General features: G+C 41.2%; 1 protein-coding gene across 3 annotated transcripts in view; it reads left to right on the top strand.

Annotated features, from left to right (window-relative positions):
- Nucleotides 1-19,053, top strand: part of kank1a (KN motif and ankyrin repeat domains 1a) — a 56,655-nt gene that overhangs the window by 29,470 nt on the left and 8,132 nt on the right. For 2 of the 3 annotated variants that reach the window (XM_037776850.1, XM_037776851.1), the window contains exons 2-4: nucleotides 3,312-3,441; nucleotides 13,432-16,062; nucleotides 18,311-18,469. In XM_037776850.1, coding sequence (XP_037632778.1) covers nucleotides 3,405-3,441; nucleotides 13,432-16,062; nucleotides 18,311-18,469 — 2,827 coding nt within the window. In that variant the 5' untranslated portion in view covers nucleotides 3,312-3,404. The remainder of the gene's footprint in view (nucleotides 1-3,311; nucleotides 3,442-13,431; nucleotides 16,063-18,310; nucleotides 18,470-19,053) is intronic. The other variant, XM_037776852.1, reaches the window with a different exon arrangement.

Here is a 19,053-nt window from a genome sequence, read left to right as displayed (position 1 = left end):
AACAGGAGGTGAAAGGAGAAGCTTAAGTGTCATACCGGTCTCATCCTTTGGTCTCTATCTGCACACTCATTGTTGTGATAGGTGTCAGTTTTGTTTAGAGCCTCTGTTCATGCTGTCTGGAAGGCCTCAGTGTCTGTTATATATCAGTAATTTGGCTCCAAATCTTTTGCTGCAACAACATGAAGGTGATGTTCTAGCCAATAAAGTCATCTTGACTCCTTGAAGATGCTTCCTAAAATATTAGTTTGTTATTAATGTCAGTGTTTTTCAAAAGAAAAGTGATATTTTCCATGAACCTCGTTGTTTCTAACTGCTTATTTAGTCAAAGGCTTACTATATTTTTTAATTTTGGTCCATCTACATTCACTCCTTCAAAGGCTTTTGGTGCTTTTGCTCAGGATGAACATTATCCTCTTCTTGTTTTTTACCCTAAAGCAGCAGATTTTCCTCCAAATGGCACAGTGTCAAGGGCAGTTAAGAGGTTTCTAGAGGCTAACTTGTTACTTCACATGCCGTAGCTTATTTTAAATATGAGGGAGAGTAGCTCAGAGGAGGAGGGACTAAAGACTAAATAGATTCAGGTCTATTTGGGTGTTGGAACAGTCCGGTGTGCTCTGTAACGGTTGATTCGTGTCTCATTCCTCTCTGTATCAGATCTATAATCAGTCCTTGGGATGACGGACAGTTTGTATTTAGACACATCGGCTTGATGAAGTTGCTGCGCTGCTTTTATTTGGGTGCGCACTGTCAACAAGGATCTACATGTGTTGCTGCTGCAGAGCAGTGGAAGCTCGCCTGCAAAGTGACCACTGACAGTGACCTCATATGGATCAAAAGACCACTATTGATCAGTTGTACCTCTCAGATAGGTTTGTAATACATACTGTACACATGCAAAGGTGGAAATGTTGCTGTACTGTTTCTACTGAGGTAGCTTCCTCTTTATTAACCCTGTTTCTAGTACACCATTGTGTAATGCCATGTCCAGATTTCACAATATTTTGTTCTGTTATGATGGTCACTGTGTCAGGTTAGGCGATTATAGAGTCAAAAATTCTTGCCGTGACTTGACCGAAATACGCGACAGACTACACGTTGTTCCCTGACCGATCATAGCTTGCCGTCTTTCACAACCTGTGTGATGTCATCTAGGGACCTACAGTAGAATGTAAACAAAAATGGCGTCTGAAGTGGAGTGTATTATACTCGCTGTCTTGTGGTCAGAAAAAGCTCCTGTTTCTGATGCCCCTACGTCTGTCGGGTCGGGCTATTATCACACTGACATTGTGAAGTCTAAACCCGACTGCGTAATGACTATATTAGCTTTACAGGTTTTGTGCATCAACCTTATGAAGTACTTTGATTTGTCACTTTAACTGGATAACCCAAAAACAGACATCTGATTATTTCAACTGTGAACAGTTTCTACATTAAATTCTGGGAATATTACAATATAGACCTTGTTGCTTGTTCATTAGGTACAACTACTGTAGCTAAAACTAATAGTCTAATACCTTTTACTGATGGAGGTATGTCATTCGGTTCAGCTCAGTATTTAGAGAGGTGTCGGTTTAACTTTATGGCATTTTGTTTTTGGTGGCCTTGTAGATAGTAACTTTATTGATCCCAAGGGAAATTCAAGAGTAGTAGTCTAATGAAGGTGTGATTTATTGCAGGGTTGTTGTACTAGACTGCATTAGCTTGTTGTACCTAATAAACTGAGTGTATACTGATTCTCTCACATCATAATGACTGACAGAACTACTTCTCCCTATTGTACTTAGAAGAATATTTTTATGATGTGACATGGGAATCCATTCTTCCCCAGTTTGTACAGATTTTCCCCCAAAATGAAAACAAGATTTGAAGATGTAAAAAGTTTTCAGTAAAATGATAAACAGAAAAATAGAGACTAGAGCTGCTAATACAAATAAAGCTATAAATGGTTAGTGCACACACTGTAGAATGACTTATTTCACATGTTTCCATCATATTTCATATTTATTTATATGCCTGTCTTATTTTGCTGAGGACCCTTAAGGACCCTCTTAAAGACCACTAGGGGGCCTGGATCCCACTTCTGGAGTCAGTGATCAACAGGGCAGAGGATCCGAGGTCGCCAGTCTTGCTGGTAAATAGAGTCTGAGGTCATAGAGAGTATAAAAAGGGGCCTGGGTCTATCTGAGCCAACCTTGTCTGCATCTTTACTCCTCCAGATGCTCATTTAACAAACCAGGCCTCTCTTTGGCCCATGAAGTCGACTTTTTCCCCTCATGTTGGCTCCTTTTTTATAAGGAGAGAATAGCTCTTTTGTTCGTGCTCATAATGTGTCCATTGATGATGACCAGGCCAGTGCACACAGGACCTTCTATGTTCATAAATGTCAGACGCAAACACACCTGTGAAAAAGCCAGAGGTCAGCGCTGTCGATCGCTTAAAGTGGGCTTCAACTTTCACAAAGAAAAAGGAACATAAAATACATGTCGGACGGAGACCTCACATGTAGTCTGCAGTGGAATGTAACTAAGTACATTTACTCAAGTACTGTACTGAAGCACAGTTTTGATGTACTTGTACTTTACTTGAGTATTTACATTTACAGCTAACTGTATATAAAGTAGTTAAAATGAGCTTCACTGCCCGGGGACTACAGATGAAAATAAGCCTTTCTGGCCAACTCTGGTATATTTTCAGATATATTATAAATATGCACTGTCCTTGTCAAATAATGTAATAAAACTAAACTAAACCCCAAGCAGCTACAACAGTAAAATGCTATTTAAAGTCAATTTGGTTATAATCATAGATTTTGCTATTGGTACTTTTGCTAAAGTAAAGGATCGGGGTACTTCTTCCACCACTGGTCAAACTTTAGCAACATTTTTTGACCGTTGCTCTGTTATACTTTACATTTGTTAACTGTGGTTCCACTGATGAGACCATAATGTAATGTCAACAAGTCGGTTACTTTAAGATTGCCATGTCAAGTTTAAGGACAAATCAGTTGTCAAATTACTGAAGCAAAGAGAAAATAAGAGATTTTATGTTTAAATCAGCAGTTTTATTGACAGGACTCTTCTAATGAAAGTCAAATTGTTATAAAAAGTTTTTGTTCTGAGATGTTTGAAACTTTTTCTGGTGTTTGTATATTGTTGGTTGATATAATATCACTTCATGTGGAGAAGATGATAATAAGATATCTGCAGAGTTCTGTGATATAAAGAGCTTTTGCTGCTTAACCTGTCTGCATGTGACTCTTTATGACTAACTTGACATGTGAGTAAAATGTTTGCTTTTGTGTTTTGTCCCAGTCTGTAGGTTGCATGGTAATCTGGACTTGATGCATGGCAGTTGCATGACCGCAGTAGGTCTTGTTGTGGGACTGAGAGCACACAGCTGCAGCCATGGCTCAAACCATGCACGTGAATGGCAATGGCCCAGGTAAACCAACCCCTTTTGTTACATTATTTTTTATCATATGAGGTTCCATTTTCTTTGGATTTTGATTGTGCATGTTTTGGAGATAATGTAGCATGTTGTATTTATATATTTTCTTAAGTGAAAGTAGGATTTTTTTCTACTTTGTACGAGCATCGTGTTTATCAGAATCATCATGGTCGTATTGTAGAAGGAAAAGTTGGTTTCCTCCAGCACACTGTGGCTTAATAATACACTTTAACATGTAAAATGATTCCTGGCTGCCTCACGAACAACATGTGCTCATCCTCACTAAAATAAACTTGGCTGGATGAGGATACAATGGGGCTAAACGTAGATGTAGGTGTCCAGTTTCAGGCCTATACGTCAGGCATGTATATTTAACTGGTCCGCTCCTGCATCACATCTGTCTCTTGTCTTAACGCCACACAGAAGTGAAAGCTTTTCATTCTTGCATTAAGAATTTATAAAAATAAGATTTAAAGTCATGACCGATCCGTTATATCTAGAGCTAAGTGATATGGTTGAAATTAATATTTTGACAAGTTTTTTACATCAGTTTGATCTATATATGAGATTTTTGCAATACTATGAAATATGGGAAATTGTTTATGTTAATTTGTGCTGTATGTATTTGTTCACATAATCTTTTCATGGAAATCTCGCATACTTGCAGGAAAGTTAGACATTATCTTAAAGTAGACAAAAAAACACTTATTCGTCCCTCTGTAAGTTATTTTCATCTTTAGAGGTTGTGTGCGTTCACACGGCTCGACTTGTAGAGAAGATTTCCTCTCTTCAGTGTGAAATAAACGCTGTCAGCTCCAAACACACACACACACACACACCTGCAGACGGCTCACATTCCTGTCCAGACTAACAGGAGAGAGTGAAGCTTCTTACTTCCAAAATCCCTCCAGGAATGCGCAGCATGCAGGACAGATGCTTTCAGCGTCAGTCTGCCACCTCCATGTCGATACGACTCTGAGATATGATACCTTTTCTTCTTAGTATGTATATCTTGTCAGGAAAAAAAATGTGTGGATCCACTTCAAAGGCTACGAAACCATCAGTGTTTTTATTGTCCATTTTTACAGAATGTGAAAAATGCTGAGGAATGCTACGCTAACACTGCTAACCTCCTCCCCCCCCGCTACAAATTGTAAAAATAGCTTCTCTGCAGTGTTGGCAGCTAACATGCCAACGTGGTCACCTGCTGCACCGAAAGAATTTTGATAAGACAGCCAAACTTAACCTTTTAATGCAGAGATGCTCCAGAGTAATGGCCACTCAAAAATAGGTAGTATTCAGTCTAAATTATAAAGTTGGAGATCAGGTTGTCTGCCTAATATCTTGAGGAAAAAGTAATCCGTCATTCAGTTCTCTGCATCGGGGTTGTTGGTTTTAGAAGCCGAAATATTACCAGTTAAGCTTTTGTTTTGTTTGCAGTATCCAGTTCTTTTAAAGGGACACTTCACTGATTTTACACATGACGTTTAGTTTGAGAGGAGTGCCACTCAGCCTGTTAAACATTTGCATTATGTCTTCTGTGCTTCTGCAGGAGTTGTCGGCTTGGTCTTAAGACTTTTGTAGAATTTTTAATAGAAAGTCTGCAAACTGAAAATGGCCTGCAAAAATGAAATAACTGCCAAATGTGGGATGTGGGACGCCTCAGTGCATTGAGCAACAAAGCATCAAGCACATATTTCAAATAAAACTTCAGCAGATCCCAATTTAACTTGAGTAATATTCACTGCATTCAGCTGCAGGGCCAATGTCTTAAAATACTATTCCTAAAATATTTACTGAATGTGGTCGTCAAAAGTTGTCTAGTTTATTTAGGAAAACATTTAAAAACAGCATTAAGAAGTATCAGTGATTATGCTAATATCCCTCGTAATGTTGACATTTTTACAAACTGATTACAAATTCTAAAGATCTTAAATGTGATTTTTGTCTGCTGCCAAATCAACATAAAAAAAAGAAAACCCCAGAGCACCAAAAACATCTTCCCTCATGTCCATCAAGTCTTCTAAAATAAAAACCCTGCAGAGGCTGAGTCATGGCTCAGAGCAGACCATCATGGCTTTGGCCTGACTTGAATGCCACCAGTCTCTTGTGGACAGAAAACCCAGCGAGCGGCGGTCAGAGTCGTGCCGACGGGTCGACCCCCCGCAGCTCATTCAAAACCCACTAAAGTGGTTTTGTTTGTGCAGCGGGGAAAGTTACCCAGCTGCCTCTTGAAATACCCCCGTGGTACTGTTTTCTGACTGTGCCCCATCAGTCACTTTCCTATTGTGTGTGTTTGTGTAAGTGCTGTTAGCTTATAATAATGTGTGCCAAATGGGGCAGAGCGCTGTGTCTTTGTAAACTAAACGGGATAATGGTTTGTTTTATTCACTCTTTACACAACAGTGTTTGATGAATAGATGTGGAACAGGTTTGTTAAAGTGTGACTAACTTTAGTGTGCACTAATCGGTTCATTGTCAGCCTTCTGCAGCCAGTAGGGCTGAACAGTATATTATTTTAGCTTCAATAATGAAGGCATGTACAATACAGTAGTCACGCTGCAAGAGATGCAATGTACAGAGGCAAATCAGCCCACCATTGTGCACTATATAAACCATTTTATTATTTATATAATAGGGATGTGCATTCCAAGCACAATTACTTTTCGAAAATCGCCGCATACACACACCTGCAATAACAGAACAGAGCCGAACTGAACGTGCAACACACATTTAACAGGTAGTTACGTGGAGCGGAGAGTGTAACGGTAACAGGAGTTAGAGTGAGGAAAATGTCAGCTTATAAAACTATATACAGTATATTCTTTTATCGGTATCGGCCGTACTGCAAGTTCAGGTATCGGAATCGATATCGGGAAGGAAAAAATGTTCTTGGAACATCTTTAGTGTTGCACCTGCAATTTAGATAGTTTAAATTTAAAGTTTTTGTAGATGGTGATCCACTATGTAAAGAGAAGCATGTAGCACGTCTGTCCATGGCGGTCTGTAAAGACCTTAGCAAGTAAAGTTTGTCAGTTTTGACCTCTAATAAAAGTTACACTTTGCCACATTTTTGCTTTGATGCATTAGTCTTTTGTTGGTCGTGTCTTCCCCTCCAGCTGGTCGTTGTTCTGTTTTAACACTTATCACACTCGGCTTAATGAGCTATCTTCCCTGAAGCCGCATCTAGTTTGAGGTTGAGAGACCACCATCCATGAAAAACAGCGTCACTGAAGCCAATTACAGACCCGGTGTTACAGTAAAGACACACTTCAGTTTACTGTTGATCACACCCATTTGCCACGACAAAAACAACCCCAAAACATCCTACAAAACATATTTAAATAGCTGCATATAATGTGGCACACCTAGAGTTTGATATCCCCTGTTTCTAAATGGTTGTTTTGGTAAAAAATTCCCGTTTTGTAGATCTGTTTACGAGAAATAAACCAGTCTAACATGTCTGATTGTTTTGCTTGACCATCTATGAGAAAAGGCCGATACGGGCAAAGTTTTTCAAGCTGCCTCGATGTTTGCAGAGGAAGCCCAAACATTTCCTCTAGTCTGCATCATCATGTACAGAGTTAAGTTGTTGAATTTGGCAGCAGAGTCTGGCACGGCCCTGTGACTTTCTAGAAGAAGCTAATAGATCACAGTTGGCGGCTCTGCTTTGCTCCGTCTGTCCTGCCTGTTTTCAGTTTGAAAAGGGCAGGAATGTGCAGCTTTAATGTACTTTTTGTCCTCTTTGTTTTGTTTCCTGTTTTTTTTTTTTATATGAACGGATGTGTCTCACTGTTCCTAGTGTTGAGCTGCTGCACTATGAGGCGTTGATCAAATGCTGGCTCTACTTTTCTTGTGAGAGTAATTAGGCGTATAGAGCTCACGGGCAGAGCCAGGAAATACCAGGCTGGTTGTATGAGAAAGGACCTGTACAGTATGTGTGTATTAGTGTGTATGTGTGAGTGTATATGTGGGGCCACTAGAGTCCCCTCCACCCAGGCACTTGCATCATACTTTGCTCTCACTCAGTGCAATGCACCGAGTATGAGTACTACACTGTATTATTCCACTCTGCAGCTGTGTGTATGAGACCAGTACAACAGTTTAACAGTTAAGTGTCTGTCTGATGACTTTGTGCAATCGTAAGAAATATCTGGCGACACTCTCTCCTCAGAGGTGCAGTTTTTCCACTATTTACTGTTTTTACAAGGAGTTTTCTGTCAAAATAAAGAGGAAAAATAAAGGGATAAATCAACATAAAGTGTCTCAGTAAGGCACATACCTTACTGTCCACCATCGTTCTTCCAAAAGATAGTTCCTCATTTGGTGTCTTGATTACTGCAGGGATGATGTATTTTTGTAGGCCGACCCGGATCCCTCGAAAAAAAGCATTTATGATACTTAATAAGCTTCACAATTCAACACCACTTTTATCACCAGAATTAAAAAGCTAACGTTAAGCTATAAAGGTAATACACCACGGTCATGTGAGCGTGAGTATACACAACGAGGCTGTAAAGGTGGACAAGTCGGCCGGAGGTATACACACGTGACTATGTCCGGTTTTCAAAATAAGGTGTTAACAAAGGGAACTATATAAACAAAATACATATATAGAAATAAGATTATTTTATATATACACCAGAAGTATAAAACATTACATGTCCCTTATAAATTAAAAGGAAAATACCACTAATTTGTGAGGGAAATGTCTTTTATTCTTTGGTTTTTGGGTTGCTGGAAAAAATGTGATAAATAATGCCTGACAATGACTGATATATTTGACTTCAGTGTATCTCTGACTACATACGTGCTGAAAATCAAACATTCTTACTGTATTCATTTAGATATTGTCCCTAGAAGTGTATTATTCAACTTTTTCCCATGGTCTAGTGTTAAAAAAAGTTACCAAGAAGCACAATAAATCGCAATATTGAATCGCAATACATATTGAATCGGCACTCAAGTATCGTGATAGTATTGAATTGGGAGATGGGTGAATCGTCCCATCCCTACCTATAATGCACCTTTTTACACTGAATGGCAACGGCCATTAAGCACATTATAAGCTGCATGCTTTCGTAGCATAGAGAAGCCTCTAATGCGTATACTATACGTGTTAAGTTTTCTAAATGGTGAAAGAGGTACAGAATTAATAAATCAGCGATTTCTGTGCACCGTTTGGATAACAAACAACTGGCAGACAGATTTAGACCTGTAGCCTCATTTAATCTGTCTCTCTGAGGGCACTGTTGATGTTAAAAGGCTTTTGTCAGCTCTAAATTTAGACTTTTATAGAGCCAGTGCAAAATAAGCCAAGCCCTGGTTGTATATTTTTCCTCACAGATTTTAACAGCAAGGCCCAAACTTGGCCTTCAGTGCAGTATTTTAAGAGCAAACACAGGCAGAGAGAAAGGTCATGGGCTTGAAGTTTCTGAAAAGGAGTTGCAGAAAGGTGTCAGTGGGTGCAGTATTTCAGATGTCATAAAAATATACAAAAAGCAAACAAAATATCTTTATTACTCGCGTACAGACGAGTCATGAGAAGCCTAAAACGTGCTGGTGCCACTAGTGAACTTGAAGTGTGAATAATTAGACTGTGGCTTCTTACGGATGTCAACGCATTTGACTTTAATATAAAGAACAACTGTGTTCCGTCTGCACATCTGGCCTGGAAATCATCTGTGAAAGACGTGAGTGAAGTAGCTGCTGGAAAACCTGCGAGTGAGAAAGTTGAACAGCCACATTTCCTTTAGAGCTTATGCAGAATGAATGTGGGGCTAATGTTGGATAATTAGGCTGAAACATTTGAATATCCCAGCTGAGAGAAGTAGAGCAGGGCTTGGAAGCTGTGTGCAAAGCTCTGGATTTTATTTTTTTAAGTTGTTGACTTACATAATGTTTAGTTCAGTAATTACAAATCCCCTCAGTTGGCTAATTTCCATATATAAGATCGGTTACAGGTGCTAAATGCGAGATTGGGAGCATTTCTATTGCCTCTGCACGGCTCTCAACATGGCAACATGGAGCCGGCAGCTCTTAGCTAACGGTGCTAACAGCGCTAACGGGGAAAACGACAGCAGACAGTGCTGACAGATCTAACAGTGTTAACCTGGGGGGGAACCGGAGGGTGGGGCTACACTTCCGCAAAGGCGCCGCCGGTCAGGACGGAGTTATCAGCTGTAACTGCCGTATGAGAGCAGCGCAGAGCAGCTGGCATGTGCTAGCCAGTGAGGCATGCTCACATGCACTAACATGCATTAAAAGCATGTGCAGCCAGCCCGGCTTTGTCAACAAAGCACAGAGAAGCTCTGTGGGAGAGAGACTTCATTCTCTGCTCAGGTAGACATTACTCCTCTATATCTTTACATAGCAAATAGTTGTTGATGATATATTAATGCTCTGGATATTGTATAGAGCACCTTTAAGTCTACAAAAAGAAATTATCCATCACATCTTCACATTACTTGTTTTGTCGGACCAACAGTCCAAAACCCAAAGATATTTGATGTTTAATGATATAAAACTACCTAATTTTCACATTGGAGAAGCTGGAACCAGCAGATGTTTGGTGTTGTTGCTTGATAAATGATGATTATTTATTAATTTCCTGTTGACGAACATTTCAGCTCTAAAAGTCACTGTACAAAATCCCTCATTTATTTCTCCGTAGGTATGAATTGTCCAAAAAGTGATAGAAGAAGTACTCAGATATTTTTTGTAGTAAAAGTAGCAATACTACAGTGTAAAAATACTACTACTGTTCTGTATACTGTTACAAGTAAAAGCCCTGCATTCAAAATCTTACTTTAGTAAAAGTATAAGTATTAGCATCAAAATATAGGAACCGTGTGTAACATTTCATGGGATCTATTAGCAGAAATGGAATATAATATTCATAACCATGTTTTCATTAGTGTATAATCACCTGAAAGTAATAATCATTGTGTTTTCATTAGAAGAGCCCTTCATCTCTACATAGGGAGTGGGTCCCTTTTAAAATTCCTTAAATACTAGCAGTGCTTACTCATGTTGGTGGAGCTCATTTTGGGAAACGTGCACTTCATCCCCCAAAAATGTGTCATTCTCTGGTTGTGCAAACAGTTTTTTAGGCGGGGATGATTGTAGTGGAAGACCGGGAAATGTTTAAAAGATACCACATTTTATAATATAGTCCTGATAGTTTTTGAATAGAGGAAAGGACAGTGTGCTGCCTGTCAGTGCTGGCTGTCTAACTGTTGTGTAATCTCTGACAAATTGACAATGTAACAGCTGCTGATAACTGGAGCAGACTCCTGGTCTCTCGTCACTGGAGCTTCAGTTGTCCTGTGTTCATGAGGTCATCGCTCAGCTGTTCAGGGTCCCTGTGGTACCAGAGGGCTGCCTGTCACTCCTGTGTGTGATATGGCTGGTCAGTAACTCGTGCCAGTGGGGGGGGGACCAGACAGCACAAGACCGTGACTGTGCTGCTGCCTCACAGATTATTTATACCAGACAAAAAAAACAGGATGTGCTCATTTCACGTCTGTGCAGGAGAAAACACAACGTGGGTTTTGTCTTAAGAAGTGCTCTTAAACTTTCTAAAAAATGTTCCTAAAAATAAAGAAAAAGAGCTTTATTGATGCACAATCTGGCATGAATGGTTTTAAATGTTTAAATTAACTTTTATTTAGTAATATACTAGGTTTAGGACTGCAACTAACAATTATTTTCTGCAGAAAGTTTTCTTGTTTAATCGTTTTGTTTTTTTCCTATAAAATATCAGAAAATAATTCCCCAGAGCCCAATTAGATGTCTTCAAATTGCTTGTTTTGTCCAACTAACAGTCAAAAATCTCCAAAAAATTTAGTTTACTATCATATTTGACAAGAAAAGCAGCAAACCTTCACATTTTGAGAAGCTGGAACCTGTAAATATTTGGCAGTAAAATGATAAATTGATAGTGCAAAGTAAAACATAAGTTCCTACAAATAATAAATCAATAGAAATTTAGATAACTGATTGTTAGTCATTTAATTATATATATATATATATAAAACTAATATTTGTTTGTTCAAGCTTCTTAATTGTGTGAATTTGCTGCTTAAAAAATGTTTTATTTAATTGTAAGTTGAATAAAATTTAATATCTTTGGGTTTTGAAACGTTGGTTGGATAAAACAATCTATTTTAAGACGTCACTAATGGACTTTGACGGATTATGATTGACCTTTCTCACATGTTTCTGAACTTGTATTGCCTATACTAATTAAACCCTTACTCATTTAATAAAAAAATAATAAATAACAGTGTAATCAATAATGAAAATAGTCATTAGTTAAATTCCCATATTGCTTCAATTTGCTTGTTTTGTTTTATAGTAGCTTTTCGAAAGTGGTGGATTTGCTGTTTCTTCTGATTTATTTTACTCTAGATTGAATAAAATTTAATTTGACAAGCATTTTTTAACAATATTCAGCCCTTTTTTAGACTAAATGATGAAAAAACAATCAATAAAGTCATTGATAAAAGGACAAAATAAAGACCAGCAGCATCAAGACTTGTATTTACACATGAACTGGTATTTATACGTAGTTGTGTAGAAAACTGACTTGCAAATAACACTCTTATTTGGTGAAAGTGTATTCTGCAAAGTATAAACCAGAGTATAAAAGTTTGACATGTACAGTAGCTGAGCGATTTGTCTTCACAACAGGCTGTTATTGTCATGAGTTCACCTCCCCTCCTGCTGAATAACAGGACTCTTATTTGGGAAGGGAAGCGCTGGGCTCAGAGCCTCACAGGATTGGAGGAGGCAGCTGTCCAATAATGCTCCAGAGCAGTGCTGTGCTTTAGTTTACACCAATAGTGGAACATTTTTCTCTCCCACCCTCCTTATGGAGAGAGAATTGAGAAAGAGTGCACAGAGTGAGAAGAAACAGCAGTTCTGTAGCTCAGCTCTCAGTAGAGTCAAGTCCTGTCCAGCAGAGAGAAGCAGTGAAGAAGAAGTAAGAATGGAGAGAGTGCTGCTGGTGTGAGGTGAGTGCAGCTTGAACAACAAGGCAGTGAGGTTTTAGCCTTGTAATTCCCTCTAATGTTTCAGCTGAATGGAAAGGATTGACGGGAGGAGAAGAAGTAGCCGGGGCTGGTGGGGTGGAGAGGAAGAGCTAGGCTGTTTATTTCCAGCCTGTGTTTGCTTTAGTCGGTGAGAGTTCCAGGCATACCAAGAACAAGACGCTGCATTTAGCCAACACAGTGTGAATGTAGTGGAGTCTCTAATGGCCTGGAAAGCTGACTGGCTCTATAGACTCTCTCTGACGGGGAGTGTGGAGTTTGGACTTTAAGCAGCTTTGACTGATCCGTACAAAGCGTATGAATTCAAGACATTCATTGTTGCTGCTTTTTTTTTTTATGTCTGTCTTCAAACTGAGAACTCAAAATGTGTTAATTTGTGTCTGTAAAAGCTCAAGTGTTGACATAACGGATGGATTTTGGACTGGAAAGTATCGACATTGTCTGTTTTTCTGACCCTTTGGCTCGTCTCTTATCCGAGCTTTGTAAACAACACTCTCTGTCACAAGCTTTCCACAAACCTCAACCAGCTGAATTACACAAGTAAACCAATATTTTGTTTTTATTTTGACATTTACTACGCCCCTTGCTATTTGGTGTTTGCCTCACATAGTTGCATCTTGCATAGTTTTGGGCTGACTAAACCACCCCTTGCCAAAATGATTATCACTCACACTTTTCCTGCAGCGATGTGAGAAACTTGAGACGTGTTTGTACTCGCACTGTCAATTATGGTGATTGTCAGCGGCCGAGGAAACACTTAACACTTTGCCTGACACTCGAGCTGCTTCAGGGCAACAAATGCATCCTTTTTTAAATTCCTGTGATAGTTTTCTATACATGTTACCTTTATTCCCTGCAGGTTTTTGTTTTCGGTCTTTACAAAAACACAAAAATCTGAACTAACTTTATGTTCTTGTGGTCTCTGTTTCAGAAAGAGGACAAAGATGCCCAAGCACAGAGGACGAGAAGGAGTCTGTGGCCCCCTACTATGTTGAAACTCCCTACGGTTATCAGCTAGACCTGGACTTCCTCAAATATGTCGATGACATTGAGAGGGGCAACACCATTAAGAAGCTGAGTATCCAGAGGAAGCCCAAACTGGCCAAACCCTTGGCGGTGCCTCGGGGCAGCACTGGCGGGGGCAGCACGCAGGCTGAATGGACCTCCACAGACTCCCTGTCCTCCTCCAACAGCGACGACAAGCAGTCCCCAGTCTTCTTCACCTCCGGGCCCCAGGTCGCTGCGCCGCTGACCCCCACCCTCTCCAGAGCAACCGGTGAAGCCCCCCTGCAACAATCCTACTTGAGCATCACGGAGCAGAGACTGCTCCTGCCACCTCCTTCGCCAAGGTTTGCCCCTCGTCACAACCCCCAAGTGGAGAAGACCCTCATGGAGACGCGTCTTCGGCTGGAACAGGAGCGTCTGCTCATGCAGCCGCACAGCGAGCCTCCGATGCCCCGCCGCCGTCTCGCCAGCTTCGGCGGCATGGGCTCCAGCAGCTCGCTGTCCTCTTACTCAGGCTCCATGGCCCCAAGCCAGATCTCTCCCAGCACCCATCATCCTCTCCCCATCAACGGTCACCTCCCCAATGGAGAGTACAACCCCTACTACCCGCCCTCCTTGGGCAGCTCCATCCGCCACAGCCCCATGAGCTCCGGCATGGCCACGCCGGTCACAAACGTCAGCCCGTTACACCTTCAACAAATCCGGGAGCAGATGGTCGTGGCCCTCAAGAAGCTGAAAGAGCTGGAGGAGCAGGTGAAAACCATTCCTATCTTACAGGTTAAGATTGCTGTTCTTCAGGAAGAGAAAAGACAATTGGCCGCTCAGTCCAAAAATCAAGGTCCCGGTGGCTTCCGCAAGCGTTCCTACAGTGTAGGCAGCGCTGACCAAATGGAGAACCCGGGCCCCATCCAAAAGGAAACGGAGCTGCACATCATGGAGCCTGAAGCCCAGGAACAGAGCGTTAAGCAGCTGGAGGAGTTTAGACGTCTGGCCGCTGATGTCCAAGCTCTGGAGAAGACGACCCTGGACAATAATGTGACTGAAATTCAGCCTCATAAGCTCACGCAGAACCGGGCCCACCAAAAGTCCATTGGCATAGTTACCGATGAAAACATGAACAACCTTCCTGTCAATCAGAGGACGAATAGACATTGTTTCCGGGATGCGGGAGTGTCGACGGAGCGGCAGGAAATGCGCAGCGCTGCGGTTGGCGTGACTGAGGCCATGCTGGGCATGACCAGTGAGGCTGAGAGAGAGATCGAGCTCCAGCAGCAGACCATCGAATCGCTGAAGGAGAAGATCTACCGCCTTGATGTGCAGCTCAAAGAAGCCACGCACCAAATAGAGATGGGAAAGCTTAAACTAGAGCTGCAAGCGGCCGGTGGGACAAACAAGAAAAAAGTGGACAAAGGTTTGATGGCCAGGCCTGAGATGTACAACGCCTGTGTGGAGGCCAAAGTCCAGATGCGCAGCGTGGGAGTGGGTGACCATCTGGAGTTCAGCCATGCTAACACAGCTAAAACGTTACACACTATAGGAGTGTCCTGTCAACCCAGCGTGCATAGTATTGCCACAGGCCCAGAGATCCCGATGGACCGGTGGGTGGTGCATGAGCGTGTGGAGGTAAACGACCAGTGTGTAGGGAGACGGGTGGAGACATGCCAGCAGCAGGTGGGCACGGAGCTGAATGTTTGCGAGGTTGGAGTTAACACAGAGGAATCAGTAGATAGCTTGGTTCTCTGCAAACCCATGACGGAGTTGAGCAAAGAGTCAAGATCAATCGGCTGCGGAGATTGTTCAGTGGATGTGATCGTTAGTCCCGTCAAGACGCTGGTGTCGCAAGGAACTGACCCAGATTATGTCAGCAAAGTGGACTCTGGAGTCATGGCTGCTCCTGAGTCGGCAACTCAGCAGACCAATACTGAGACAGAAGTTGAGAGCAAATCCACCAACACAAAAACAGCTGTACTGACTGACTCCTTCACTGATATGGGGTTGGTCACTTGTGACAGGCACACCAACACGGCTGTGACTGAAACGAGGACGGTTGCTGCCGGGGAAGGACTTATCAAAGATGTTCACTCAACAGCAAAGATGCGTTCGATTGGAACCAGCACAGATGTGGAGTCATTCCTTGGCAAATCGAGCTCTACTAAAACCAAAGAATGTGGGGTGGGACCAGTTAGCATCCATGAAAACTTCTTGATCGGATTAAAAACAAGGAACATAGCATGCGGCCCCTCCCAGCCAGCTGATTGTGTCACAAGCAGCAGCAAAGAGACTGTGGAGGTTGAGACTGAGGCTGCGCCACTGCAAGCTCAGGCCCAGGGGGGCGCCGGACTGGACCACTACATCGAGAGGGTCCAGAAGCTGCTGCAGGAGCAACAAATGCTGCTGGCGGAGAACTACAGCGAGCTTGCGGACGCTTTCGGTCAGCCCCAGTCCCAGTTTGGGTCCATCAACAGTCAGCTGGTCAGCACGCTGTCGTCCATCAACTCGGTCATGAAGTCCGGAAGCGCCGAGGACATCCAGAAGCTGCAGTCGGACTCGAATGAAGGTGAGCGGTTTACCACATCCAGCTCTGAGGATGCTGATGGTTCCACATGCTCAAAATTGTTGCAGAAACATAAATGGTTCTTGTGATAATTGGCTGAAAGTCATGCCAGGCAATCAGTGCATAGTTTCAAGGGCAGACAACAGAAAATGTACACGCAAGCGCACACACACACACACAAACACACACACACACAAACACACACACACACACATACACACACAGTATCTTGCAAAATAGCTGACAAGCAAGCAGTCATGTAATTAGTGCCTGAGGGTTTGATTACTTTCTTTTTCTCTTCCTCAGTTTGTTGCTCAATAGATTAAATTAGTTTCATATGTCTGTCTCTTATTACAAGTCAACATTTTAAAGGTATAAACTATAAATATAAAATAATAATAATAATAAACTTCATATATACAGCACTTTTCAGAACAACGTTATAAAGTGCTTTACATGGTAGAACCAGGATTAAAACATTTCAGCTCTGCAATGAGGCAAATAAAATCAGACAATTAATAATAATAATACAAAAATAAAATGGAATAAAATGCAGAACAATGATATAAGATAAAAAAGCAAAAAGATAAAACATACTCCAAAGTATATTTAAATTTAATTTAAATAAATTAATTGCAATTGGCAGGGCTGTTCAGAGGACAATAAAGCAGCTGTAGAGATAATGTAGAGACAACGTAAATGACCGACTGCCAGCCCAGTCTCAGCTGTACTGTAGAAGATCTAGTGTGGAGCGTGTGTGTGTGGGGTGGGGGGGTTGTGGTTAGAGCGTTCACACACCGTCCACAGAGAATCCTGATTGGATCGGACAGGCCAAAGTTATCTCTGACCCTGAAAAATGCAGCGGGGGCTTTGGACGTGAACCAACAATGAGCTCATTTCTTTTTGGGAACCCGTTAACGTCGCACCAATCGGCCTCTTGTTGTTTTTGCGGGCCGCTCCTGCCTCCACTAACACCTCACTGTTGATGCTGATTCATGGTTCCTTCTGAGTTACATAACATGCATTCATGCCGGCTGGCACATGAACGCAGGGCGATTGTCTTGTGTTTGTGAGCGAGCTTGTTTCTGGCCTCTTCTGGAATGTGGAATGACTAAACAGACGTAGTTCCTGTTCACGTAAATAATGTCAGTTCAATCACAGCACTGAACACAATAAACAAAGTGGGAACAAAAATGTGTCTGTGAAGACCTGGTGGTGGAATGTAACTAAGTACATTTACTCAAGTACTGATTCAAGGTACTTTACTTGAGTATTTCCATTTTATGCAACTTTATACTCCACTACATCTCAGAGACAAACATTGTACTTTTCTAGTTGTCCTTCTACTACATTTGTCTGACAGCTTTAGTTACTTTACAGATCACAGTTTTTCATCTCCTTCCTGTCCAGTGAAAAGTTGAATGTTGAGTGGGGTTGTGTGAGGTACTTATCCATAGTAGGTCGACCATAGTCCGTAGTAGGTGTATTACTCACTGTAGACTACGGTCGACCTACTATGGATAAGTACCTCATACAACCCCACTTCAAAACACCCAAACTGACTTTAAGTGTGTTTTACTGATACATACTATTATGAGGTTTTGAATGCAGGACTTTTACTTGCAGTGGAGTATTTTCACAGTCTTGTATTAGTATATGAATACTTAGTTCTTCCACCACTGGTGAAGACGCTGATAGCAAAATGGTTGAAGTTGGATTTCTTAATACAAGGAGTCGCAAATAAGGTAATAATAATAATAATAATAATAATAATAATAATAATAATAATGAAAGGTTTCTCCTTTAAGCAGTCAGTTGGTTGTAGTTTCATTTTATTGTCACTTTATTGAGATATAGCAAAGGTAAATGCACCATGCCAACTTGTCATTAAAATATGCCTGGCAGTTAGCGGTTTTAAAGCTTCTTGTTGTTTGGGTTTTTTTAAAGTTGTATTTAAGTGTGAGTAAAAATGAAAGCAGTTGGTGGTAAAAGCATGGTACATTTACTTTTTCTTAGCAAATTGCATCGTGTGTGTGTATCATTATCAAGGTCTGACTAACATTTATATTCTCTATACTTCTTACATATTTCCTCATTAAACGTTAGCAAAGCTGATTTTACACAATTTCATACAGTATGGTGTAGTGATCAGAAACCACACAGGGTACCTTTTTTTAATGGCATTAAACTTTCAGTCCTGTCCTACCTGTGCATTTAGAAACTGACTTTGTTTGACTTTCCTCCTTTTCAGAGAGCAGTCAGCAGCTTCGGACAGAGTGCTCACACATGGAGAAGAGTTCATCCGGCCTGACTGCTGAAGATAAACCTGCCAACACACCTGCACAGCAGCAGATCAGTGCAGCGGAGCAGAAGAGCCGTATGGACCTGCAGATGTCTACAGCGCTACATGGTACGGCTTTGGCCATAATTAACTCCTCAGTTGGTCTTGTCTGTGTGTTTAGGTCACTTGTCCTGCGGCATTGTCGTTAAAAACTGGTCATTCTTTGATTTCTAACTCCAGCATGCTGCTCTTCAGAGCCAACACATGGAAAGCAGAGCTGGAGGCTGTTATTAGTGATGTTTTTGCAGTGATAGTTATCTGACCAGATGGTCGAGGCTTTGGTTAGCCCGCTAAAAATCTGTTCTCACGATCACAAAATGGACTTCTTCAGTGCTGAAGTGATAATATTACAGTTGGTTTAGAAATAGCTGCACATTTTCATGGTTATTTAAAATATGGCTGCTAAACGATCTGAAAAACCTTTATGGGGTTTCACACACACTTCATATATAAACCAGCAATAATGGAAGAAGTACTCTTGATTTCATACTTAAGTAAAAGAAGCAGTACTACGGTGTAGAAATACTCTGTTACAATAGTGAAAGTACAAAAGTATTAGCATGAAAATATACTTAAAGTACCAAAAGTATGATATATTTTACTGGATTATAATGAGTGACTCATTGATCTGTACATTGCTTACATGTTGGAGC

The sequence above is a fragment of the Sebastes umbrosus genome, chromosome 8 (assembly GCF_015220745.1).
Source record: "Sebastes umbrosus isolate fSebUmb1 chromosome 8, fSebUmb1.pri, whole genome shotgun sequence".
Classification (NCBI taxonomy): domain Eukaryota; kingdom Metazoa; phylum Chordata; class Actinopteri; order Perciformes; family Sebastidae; genus Sebastes; species Sebastes umbrosus.
The sequence above is the reverse complement of the archived record's forward strand: the minus strand, read 5'-3'. Positions and strand labels throughout refer to the sequence as shown.